The sequence below is a fragment of the Lactuca serriola genome, chromosome 8 (genome assembly GCF_051521515.1).
Source record: "Lactuca serriola cultivar US96UC23 chromosome 8, Lser_US96UC23_V15, whole genome shotgun sequence".
Classification (NCBI taxonomy): domain Eukaryota; kingdom Viridiplantae; phylum Streptophyta; class Magnoliopsida; order Asterales; family Asteraceae; genus Lactuca; species Lactuca serriola.
In genome coordinates this window covers 38,067,440-38,079,617 of record NC_136415.1, presented here as the reverse complement: position 1 = coordinate 38,079,617, position 12,178 = coordinate 38,067,440, and the positions used below count along the sequence as shown (strand labels likewise).

The following is a 12,178-nucleotide window of genomic DNA, read 5'->3' as shown; positions in this document are numbered from 1 at the left end:
AAGGTTGGAGACTTGGAATTAATCGATTAAGTTGAAAAATATGCACTTTTGGTCCCATTAGATGCTTAAATGCTAGATCTTGGTGGTTTGGACCATTCTAATGGATAAAGTTGGAAACTGTATCCATTATGGAGCTTTTCGGATCCATAAAAATGTAATCTTGATCCTTTTATACCTTCCATGAAAGTGTCATGATGTCTTAATGGATTGATAAGTTAAGGTTTTAGCTTTTAGAACTTTTCTAGACATGGAAAGTCATAAAGGTGGAAACTTTATGACTTAGAATGATGTTGTGGGACTAGATCTGAGTGTTGGATGAAAGGGCTTAAGAGATTAAGCACTTAATGGAAAAGTGCCATTTGGCCGGGTACGCTGGGGGTACCTACGAGTACAACGCGTGTACTCGTATGGGGTCCTGATTCTAGTTGGTAAGTACGCCATGTGTATGAGCTGAGTACAATGGGCGTACTCAACCTAAAGTTTGACTTGTTGACTTTGACTTCCATTGACCGTTGATTTTGACCAAGCTTGACCTTGGGCTAGACTTGAGGATCTTGGCCTATTAACTAAGATTTTATCTTGTTTTGGTATTGATAGCTCGGGAAGTCGGGGGAGGGGGGGGCAGCAGCTAGGGATTCTTCCAGGAATCTTTTGCAATCGAGTTGAGTTTTCCTCACTGTACTAATAGGGTCTAAGGCACCAAGGCTATCCCTTTAGATTGTTATCTAACTTTATTATTGTTATGATCTATTAGATCAATATCCTGGTAGATATGATATTTCTATGTGGTTATGATGTGTTAGATCGGTATCCTGGTAGATAGGATGTTGCTATGTTGAGTGGTCTGTAGATCGGTTTGACTGTCTGTAGACTGTTATGTGATTATTTGATATATGTGCATATGTTTGATTGGTGGTTGAGGCTTTTCTGCTTTGTACATGAGCCAACAGACTGGGTCATTCCAACCCGATGGTTGTGGGCCGAGAGTATTCCATCCCGAGGATGATTGGACTCATAGTATGTGGGCATTCCAACTTGATGATTATGGGCTAGAGTATTCTATCCCGAGTATGATTGGACTCATACTATGTTGGCATTCCAACCCGATGGTTGAGGGCCTAGGGTATTCCAACCTGATGGTTGATTGGACCCATAGTATGTTGGCATTCCAACCCGATGGTTGAGGGGCCTGAGGTATTCCAACCTGATGGTTGATTGGACCCATAGTATGTTGTTATTTGTATATGTGCTATTTTTTGTGTGTTGGTACTTTGGGGGAACTCATTAAGTTTTGTGCTGAAGGTTTCAGTTTATTGTTTCAGGTGCTTCAAATGTTTTGGCAAGGCGAAGGTGTGATCGTACATATCCTTGCGTTTTGGACTTATGGTTTCTGGGAAACTCTGATAATTTGAATGCTTTGAAAACTATGTGTAAATGATTCCGGTTGTAAATAAATATTTTGGAAACAACGGTTTTGTAAACACTTCTATAGAAAAATGATTGTTTTGGAAAGTTTAAATTTTACTGAAACTTTATAGATGTTACACAAATCATGAGGGCATTGACTTTTTTAGTGATTTTCAACAAAAAAAATCGATGATCTCTTTGAACGGGGGTTTGGTTCTCAAAAATTTGCGGACAAGATTGCCCTCATGCATCTACATGTTGACCAAGGTGTCTGAATTCTATTTTGGAACATCAGTTGGGAAGAGCTTCTTAACTAAGGGTATCATTCCTTCCGCAAGTCTACAATTGAATTCTTGTCATCCGTTGAGTATGAGGATGAAGTCCTATCCTTCCGCCTTTGCAACCAAAGTTATCAAATTATCGTAGACGAGCTCAATGCTTTACTTAATGCGCGAGTAGATAACACCTTTCGATCGAATTCATACGAATCCCAGGTTTTAGTACAACAACCTTTTGGATTCAAATTTCCAGCAAAGATCATTATCAATTAAAAGCTTTAAAAGCTTCTTGCATCCTCCATCCCGTCCTTCGTGTTGCTCATCGTTTTCTCGCCTCCATTGTCTTCCCGAGACATGAACGCAACACCGTAACCACAGATGAGTTGAAATTGTTGTATTGCATGACTCGAAATCTTCCAATCAAGCCTCACTTGGGTGCTTTCATTTGCACAAGACTCCTCAATATAAGCCAAGAAAAATACGGTTTAATTCAGTGTGGAGGATTGGTTGATCTCATTGCAAGTTCTGGCCCAATTGGTGTCAAACTTGATTCATTTGAGCAATTTTCCTCGGACGAGACTCTCTCTCTCTCTCTCTCTCTTGCTGCCTATGAGTCCATGCACATGTACAAACAACGGGATGTGGATTTCTTTGGACCATTAATCCTGATATATCATCCACCCTCCTTATTAATAGCACATCCACCCATTATCTTGAACTGTCTACTCCAACCAAAAACATTGATTGGACCGTATCAACATTTATGGGGCACGCGAAGGAGGATGTGGAGCTGAATTCGAGTGAAGAAGAGGAAGAAAATGAAGGAAATGACCCGATTCACAATGATCCATCTCATGTGGGGCATATTGGGTCATCTAGTGGGGCAGGTTCCTCTGATTATCCACCCTACTACCAGTTGTATATGGATCACTTTTATGATCTTCACCATGATTACTCTAGCCCTCATACCACGGTTCAGTTTATGGTCACACGTGTTGATTCCCTCACTATTGACTTTCAAAGGTTAAACACGTGTTTTGGGGAATTCGCCACGGAATATCATATTGATAGAGAGAGGCGTGACAAACGTATTGAAGACATATTTGGGGCTTTTGGGGAGGGGTATGAGGTATTTCATGTTGCATGGATTTACTTGTCAATATATATATATATATATATATATATATATATATATATATATATATGTATGTATGTATGTATGTATGTATGTATGTATGTATGTATGTATGTATGTATGTATGTATTCTATTTTTGTTTTGATCCAATTCCAAGCAACTGAATCTTCTAAAAACAATTGAGTTGGTAAGTGAGTCGTATGCCTTGAGAATAAACCTGCTCGTTTTTCAGTAAAACCTTAAAGCAGTCCAATCACACACGAGCACACCTCCCATAGCTATTCGTGCAAAACAGAAAATGAAAAAGGTTTTCAACACCGGAGCATAACGACAAGTATGAGTCAACCTTTGGGACACATGACTGGTCTTATGAGTAGTAAGTGCTCAATTGAACCCAAAATGCCAAATTCAAGAAATCATAAAAAGAATATAAAATTCCAGTGACCCGAGCCTTCCAGCACTCTAAAAAGTCCTTTCTGCTCATTCCCTTTTTAATACCCTGCTTGGGGACATAGTTCCAACTATACTTGCGGGTCTTTGGGTGTTGACTTCAGTCCCCTAAAAAATGTCTTAGAAGCCATCACCGTAATAGACGGTGAGATGTTCCCACAATTGAAAGTCAAGGACGAAAATATAAAGAAATAAGCCTAGCAAAAAAATTGACAAGGATATTATGTGTGGTCCTAGCTTTTGTTTGTTAAAAAAAAATTTTAAAAAATTATTAAGTTAATCCGTGACCTTTGGGACTCGAATGAGTAAAATCTGAGGGGTGTTCTATGTTGGGTTTTGTATACTACAACATCCTATGGTGCACATACAACCCTAAATACTTTGGATCTATGTTTTCTCTAATTATACATGCAATATTGTTTCCAAAGCATTAAGCCTACAACTAGCATACAATTGACATAATCTACATAAAAATGAGTTATAGAATTACCTTTATGTTGTAGCTTGTAGTTTTGGCCTTTAAGAACTTAGAACCCCAAGTGTGATGCCTCAAACGGTTCACAACACACCCTTGAACAATTGGATGACTTGAGAGAGATTACTAGGCACACAAATCGGTTATGAACTCCAAGAACACTTGTTGTTCCCGATTTTATCCATGAGGTTATGTATTAGTCTCTTTTGATCACTAAATTAATTCCAAGTTAATTCTTGATCAATACTAATTAAATAATATGATTTTATATTAATATATTAGAACTTATAATATATTAATAAATCATAAATAACCTCTTACTCAAATATCCATCCACAAATTGTCCTGGTGATATGTAACCCAAATCGACCATGCTACTCTTGGGTCAAGTACATACGACTCCAGAACCCGGCTAGTAATCGTAGCTCTTAAAAGCCTTTGTAGAACTCTGACTTGGTCGATGATGCGTCCATTAGATAAGGGATCATATATTCCTCCATTCTAGATATCGTATGAACTGAGACATTGCCTGTAATCGTTCTCTCTAATCACGTGTTGTTTCCCGATTTTCGATTTAAGATGACTGACTAATTGAACAAATCAAATCAGTCCAGGCTTGGCCAAGCACTTAGGTTTGTCATCACTAAGGTGGTGTTTGTTTTTTCGAAGAGAAAATGCATGAAGTCTGTGGACCACCTCTACAATACTCTATATCAAAAGAGGTGGAACAAACGGCTGCAACATGTAATAAAAAGTATGTTTGTTTTTTAACGCTTGCAGACTATTGCAGTAAGTTAAACTAAGGCGTGGAGAGGTTTGAAGCAGTTGGTTTAGTGTTGCGCCACGCAGCACACGCGCAACAATTTTTAAGTCAGAAGTCTTCTAAAAAATAAACAGCTACGAAGGGCCAAGTGTTGCATGTGTGTTGCGCGGTGCATCAATAAGTGGTCTGAAGTGGTTTTAAAAAAAACAAACAACTCCTAAATCATCGAGGGGCCCACATATATCACTTTTATCCCTCTAAGGGTAAAAGGAATGGATAAACTTCGACTCAAATGCTTGCTTGTACTTATTCATCAAATCACACACAACGATATGTTTTAAAACACCAAGTTACCGGTGCGTTTACATATGTCAATGTGTAACCGACTTGTAAACTACAACAAACACATCTTTGTTTTACGAATATAGGATATTATCGTCTCACAATCACTCATGATAAAATTCATGAAGTGATTTAGATGAGCTTGGGTTTAATCCAATGCTCGAATATTATTCCAGGAGTACTCATGAACACTGCAGCAAACTTGTGCTATGTCTAAAACACCTAGACAATCTACAGTCAGATTCATGATAGTCTTTCCTCACTACCTACTTCCAAAGTATGAACGACTGTGGATAGTTTGAATAACCTAGTTATTCGGGAAGTCAAAACATGCAAAGTGAAACACAAGAATAATCGAATCCAATATGGTCTCCGAACTTATGAATATAAATAAAACACTTATTATTTAATCACCATATTGATTACACATTATTCATTGTATAATGTTTCGATTAATCAACTTAATACTTGAATTAAACCAATAGTTATCCCATGCTCCAAGCATGCACACTATGTTTGCCTATGGTCCTTTCTTTGTGAAATAGATACATCGTAACCATTTCCAATGATAATTATTTTTCAATCCAAATCCTTATAGTAAGTGTAATAATACCAAAATTTTGCCATTTACTATAATCTGTTAGATTTGAAACTTATATGTAATGATCCTCTTGTAATGACTATGCACAAAAGTCACAGAGACTTGGCAACAGACATTACAAAGTATTCCAATGGAGAACAATTCCATGGAAACGAAGTCTCATATTCAAAGTACATTCCTTTGAACATCCTTCTTGCATTAAGTTTTCTAATCTTATACAGATTTAAAGAATACCTTCCACTTATTGAAACATTTCCATATTCCCATTTTGACTATCACTACTGAATAAGAGTTACCTCTTCTTAGAGTATGTCAACATGGTCCTTCCAAAATTTACAATATACTTCCAACTGTACATAAGCAACCAATCTTTGGTAAACCTCAAATTATCCTCGACAACTGCTTAACCATTTTAGTCATATCTCATTCTAGTCCTTTTTCCCTCTTAATGCCCTAGGTATTTGGAAAATTAGAACATATTAATGTTATAGCATATGTGATCGATCCTATACCTGAAGCATATGAGATACGATACATAATGTATTACATAAAGACGTGATACTTTATCAGTCTCTTGCCATAACATTTCCATATATAGAATTCCCTTATGTCGAATCTTTTCAACATAACATTCATATATATCCTTGACTAAATTTGATTAAAATCTCAATCTAAGAATTTATATTTTAAATGAAGTATGAATTCATTTCCCTTAATTATAGCAAAACAACTTTTCAAACCCTGCAACTTTATGAATTGAAACTTTTGTTTTCTATAATTAACATTGCTAAGTCGCAACACTTAACGTAATAATTGTGATCCCACTAGCATAATAAGAACATTCTTATTAGCATAACACTTATGCTCCCACTAGCTTTGACATGTACCCAGAAATCAGTTGAACTTCTAAAAATCGATACTTATTGACTTTCTTACCAAAGTTCAGATTTCTGATACGAGATGCTTCGATAAGACTTTATCTAGACTTCTCAAATTCATACACCTTTCCTTAGATAGCTCACATGTGTGTCTAAAAATTTTTAGAACTTACAGCCATAAGTCTGAAATGTTTAGACCTTTTTCCATTTCTCACAATTCGAATTATTAAGAGGGATGTCGTAACCATAATCGAATTTGAGAATGCAAATAACACAATTGTTATCTCCTTAAAATATAATTAGTGAAAGCGTTTCCTCACAATCATATTCATGAATTGGAGAAAAACCTTATGACACTGAGATTTTTATGGTATATGTGTTCCTATCCATGTGAATTTGTCATAACCATAATCACAAGACAAGGTTAATGACAAATCCAAACTCATATCGACTGAACTTGTTCAATCTTAATTTCTTGTCACCTGGCAGCTCAAAGGCCTACCATTGCTTCCAAGTTGTTATGCAAACAACTGAGAACTCATAGAACTCACATGCATATATAGTCAACTTTAACTGGAATGGGCACAGAAACAAGAATATGTCAACACGATAGGTTATAAACCTCAAGTTGTGTGCTAGTGATTAACAATAGGTTTACTCTTGATTAGTTCTTGAAACTATTCAAAATCATTAAGACTCCCACTATCCTCTTGACATATAAGATTCTCTTGTCAAGAAACATTCATTGACAAACAAATATTCAAGAGCTAGTGTGGTTTCTTATCAAGAAAAACACTTCACACAATTGGCCTTAGTTGGTCTTTGTTTTATCCAAAACATCACAACTTACCAATTTCAAATGTACAAGAGTATAAAACATTTTACTCTACATTTAATAAGTGTTATAAACCTTCCTTAAGATCATGTCATTTAATATACAATCTTGGAGTGTGACTCTAAGATTTGATTTTGGAAGTATGATTCACCTTTTGACTTAACCATTTCAACAATTCACAATTCCTCTTCTTAGCCATAGAAATGCACTAAGATGTCATTAGAGGATCAATTGTGATATGGTTTCATAATCACTAAGATAATCATAAAACACGATACTCAAGTACTCTCCCTTATTTTCAGACTGTGGAAACTTTTATCTTTCTGCCTAACTTGATTCTTCTTATTCGTTCTGCTATATATTGAAAAACCGCTTAAGTTGGAACTTAATAAGGATCTTCGTTGATGTCAATCCCTCCGATACACGCATCGGAAGATTGACTGTTCATGATCTCTGAAGTTTTGCTTCGTTTGGACATCCCCGCGTAATCGTCGAGAGTTTTTAACCCTAGCCATTTTCGGTTCCCCTTCACAACTTCCTAAAACGACTCATTGGCAAAAGACTTTCTGACTTTTGCCTTGTAAATATTTCGAACTTGAGCCATGACATCCAATTCAATTGCACCACTTTGGGGGTTTTTATGGCATTTATATAGATGCCGTTGAACTCTATTGTGGCTCGATTGGCAGTCCTCCACTTAGAGTAAAGTGATTTGGGTTTGCGGGTCTTTTTTTCATGTGTTGAAAAAAGTTACGCCAAACTTTTTCTTTGAAATTTTTTGAGTTTTGGTCGTTGCCAAGGATCGGGTCCTCCGACACATCTAGCGATGATTGAGCTAGTGCCCTCTCTTCATCATCTGTCCACCCTTGACATGGATCCCTCCCTTTTTCCTTTTTTTGTGCTTGTGGTTTGTCACACCATCGAACCAGACGGCGGAAACGTCCGGGGGCTCGTGTGACTAACAATTGAATAATCATCACAATGAATATACATGAAACATAACACATTCATCACCAACATTACATAATACAACCCGCATATATACATGAAACATAACACATTCATCACCAACATTACATAATACAACCAACATTCTTCACATCAAGTACATTTTTAAAATACATAAGTTCTAATTGTTCAAAGTACGATAATTGCTATTACATAAACGAAACCATACACACTTGCAAATCTTCCGGCTTAACGATTACCTGAGAATACAAGTTATTTTGAAAACGGTCAACATATATAATGTTGGTGAGTTCATAAGTATGTTTGAGTAAAAGTCTTTGTATCTTTCATAAAAGCCCATAAAATCCGATATTTTCTGTAAAATGTTTTGAAAATGATGTGAAAATTGAGTATAAATGCATGTGTGAATTTAGTAGTTAAAAACTTGTATGAGTGTAGTTTAGGTTCATTGTATTTTGAATAAATGATAATTGTATATGAATAATCTCCCCAGAAAATCCGATATTTTCTGTTTTAATACATCGTTTAGATTTTTGTATCGTTAGAAAAGTCGTTTTGCATTGACACAATTAAAGAATTTATCTTCAAAAGGTTATCTTTTTGGTATCAAATCCCTATATGAGTCGTTATAACCATGCATGATAATGACTAGGTCGCCTGTCTTGCTATTTTTCCAAATACCGGTCTTGCTAAGGATGTTGTCGCCCTAGACTGGCCTAGTCTAGATGTAGCGAACAGCTAAGGCGTGGGGGGTCACCTCGTATAGATCTATACACAAACTCCCGCTTTCCATCCAGGAAACTCTGATTATAACTATAGGGTACGATTTTACACTCAATGGTGCCAACCGACAAGTCTCACTAGATTCTCAACTTTTCCCGTTTGATAAGATTTTCCCATGTTTAACGTTTTATCCGTAAGTTATAGATTTTTCCCATTCCAAAGTAAGTATACAAATTCATAAACTATTTAGAGGTATATTTACGATTTACAAGTATGTGAATCTTCATTCCAAGCCTGATTAACATGTAACTGGGCCACAAGGTCCAATAATATAATAAAAGGGTAATTTAGGCCCAATAGGCATGAAAATGGGCCACAAAGGCCCAATAAACACGTAGTCCATAAATCAGGCCCAAAGTAACATGCAAGTGGGTCGTGAGACCCAATAAACATGTCATGGAACACATTGTACCCTTAGGGCCCAACGGCCAAGTATCATGAATATTAAACCCAAAAATTGGTTATCAATATATTTTGTTCGTTTTGTTTTATTTCGTTGTTCGTTTTGACTTGAAGTTCGATATATTGGTGATAGAAATCCTCTTTTTGTAAAAACGACGTTTTTGGCCAACAATTCTCAAGTTTTTAAATTAGGCCCATAGTTTTGTAAAAATGACAGTTTAGTCCATAATTTATACAAGTTTGCAATTTTATCCCAAATGTCTATAAATTTACGGTTTTAACCCAAAATGTTATATTTTTACATTTAGAACCCTGTTTTGCAGAAAAATTCATTTTCATCCCCTTATTTGTAAATGTTACACTTTCGGCCCCATTTTTGGAAAACTTTGCATTTTTGGTCCAATTTGCAAATAAATGATATTTTCACCTCTAGATTTGTTTTATTTGCAATTATGACTCAAACTTTGGCAAAATGACATTTTTAAACCCCAAAACTCATTTTTTTCGCAAAATCTGGCCCATAACCCTGAGGCCCAATGTTTTGGCCCATTACACTAAAATTTGCATTTTTGGCCCTTTTAAGAGTAGGTTTAGCATAAAAACACATTTTCATACTCGTAGGACCTTTTTGGCACCTTTAAAAACATAATTTCGACTTTTTACCGTTATCTTTTATTTTCTTGACCATTTTGACCTTTAACAAGGTTTTTGTTGAAATCTTTGTATCTTAAACATTTAACACTTTGAACTTGATAGTTGGATGTATATAGTGTCATAGTTCATAGATCTTTGTTATATAATACTTGAAATTTTCGAGATTTGCTAAGATCTAACAAGTTTTTACCAAATAAACTAAGAATTCACACAAATCATGCATATAACACATAGATCTACACATTTTACTTGTATTCTCCCCCAAAAATCATATGAAAACTGAAAAAAAAAAAAAAGGGTATGAACTCACCTTTGCTTTGATGTTTCGGCTTTGAAGTAGAAATGAAGAAGATTTTGGTCCCAACAAGCTTTCTTGAGTGGATTTCGAACTTAAGAAGTTCTAGGAAGCAAAATCACCAAAAACTTGCTTAAAAGAGTGATCCAATCATGAGAATAGAATTATGAACTTGGATGTATAAAGAGTTACCAAGAAGTGATGATTGTCTTGTGAAAACCTTCTTGGAACACAATCAAATTTTTAGAATTTTGGAGGAAGAAGATGGATGATCTTAGAGAGAATGGAGAGAATTTGGTGGTGTGTGTGTGTGTTGCATTCGCCGAGAAGAATAAGAAAGGAGAGAGAGAGAGAGAGAGAGAGAGAGAGATGAAGTGACTAGTATGGATACATGTTGGTCTTTGAATGGTTATATGGTGTATAAAATGGAGGTGGCACTCCAAAGTCTACCCCCCCCCTCTTAATCGTTTTTTATAAACATGGGTCGATGTTGTTGGGCCAAGAAGAAAGGGTAGAGTAGATTGGGCCCGTTACTTTAGTAAGGATACTTGCATCCTAACCATAAATTTTTTAGCCCATTGGGCTCTTGGAAGCATTCATGGCCCAATTAGCATAAAAGAATGGGCTTATGGCTCACTAATGGTTAATTGGATTTGTTATGGCCCACTAAGGCCCATTAGGGTTAGAGTGAATCATTCTAGACCCAAATGGCCCAAAATGTTTTGATTTATGAATTTGGTCCAATTAGGGTTTCTAATCCCCATAAGGTTGAATTTGGTGCTTATTGGTCCATTAGGCCCAATAAGGAACTCCTAGTCCAATATGGACTCAAACCGGGATTCTTAGGGTTTTCAGAATCTTTGATGAACATTATTGATGAATATATATGAGCATTGATGAGATCTACTTTGATTATAAGATTTACAATAGTTCAATGGTTACACAGGAATAGGATTTCCTTGCTAAAATGCTAGTTGTGACATCATCCCCCCGTTAGAGGGAATTTCGTCCCGAAATTCTTGGAAACTAAGTTTGTGAAGGAAGGAATAAGTGAGGTTAGTTCTGCTTCATTTGGTCTTCACGTTCCCATGTGAACTCCGGTCCACGTTTTGCGCTCCATCGAACTTTCACGATTGGGATGCGACTTTGCTTTGTACGCTTCACCTCCTTATCCATAATTTCGACCGGTTCTTCGACGAATAGGAGATTCTCATTTAACTCAATCTCTTCCAATGGGACGACAAGCGTTTCATCTGATAGGCACATCTTTATATTTGAAATGTGGAACACCGGGTGCACGTTGCTGAGCTCGGCGGGTAGCTGCAGCTTGTATGCCACTAGACCAATCCGTTCAAGAATCTCAAATGGTCCAATGTACCTCGGGTTCAGTTTTCGTATTTTCCCAAATAGAGTCATTCCCTTCCATGGAGAGACCTTTAATAGCACACGATCTCCGACTTGAAATTCTATTGGCTTTCGCCGCTTGTTAGCATAGCTCTTCTATCGGTCTCACGATGCCTAAAGTCGAGCTTTGATTTGGAATATCTTCTCGGTTGTTTCACGAATGATTTTGGGTCTTGTAAGAGCATTAGATGGTGATTGCCTTCTTGCTAGTTGCATGTCACCCACCTCGGCCCAGCATAGGGGAGATCTACATTTACGACCATAGAGAGCCTCGAAGGGAGCAAACTTGATGCTTGTATGGTAACTGTTGTTATAAGAGAATTCGATCAGAGGCAAGTGGGCATCCCATGATTTGCCGAAATCAATTACGCAGGCTCGGAGCATATCCTTGAGTGTCTGAATGATACGCTCACTCTGACCATTCGTCTGTGGGTGGTAGGCGGTGCTCATATCTAGCTTCGGTCCCATTGCATTCTGAAGAGATTACCAGAATCTTGAAGTGATTC

General features: G+C 36.7%; 1 protein-coding gene across 1 annotated transcript; it reads right to left on the bottom strand.

Annotated features, from left to right (window-relative positions):
* Positions 1-11,324: 11,324 nt before the first annotated feature.
* On the bottom strand, positions 11,325-11,684 carry LOC145066812 (uncharacterized). Its single transcript, XM_079014078.1, has one exon. The coding sequence runs from the start codon at positions 11,682-11,684 to the stop codon at positions 11,325-11,327; it is 360 nt and encodes a 119-aa protein (XP_078870204.1).
* Positions 11,685-12,178: the final 494 nt, after the last annotated feature.

Excerpts from the sequence above, each read along its gene's own strand:
- LOC145066812 (XM_079014078.1), bottom strand. The coding sequence starts at position 11,684 with ATGACTCTATTTGGGAAAATACGAAAACTGAACCCGAGGTACATTGGA.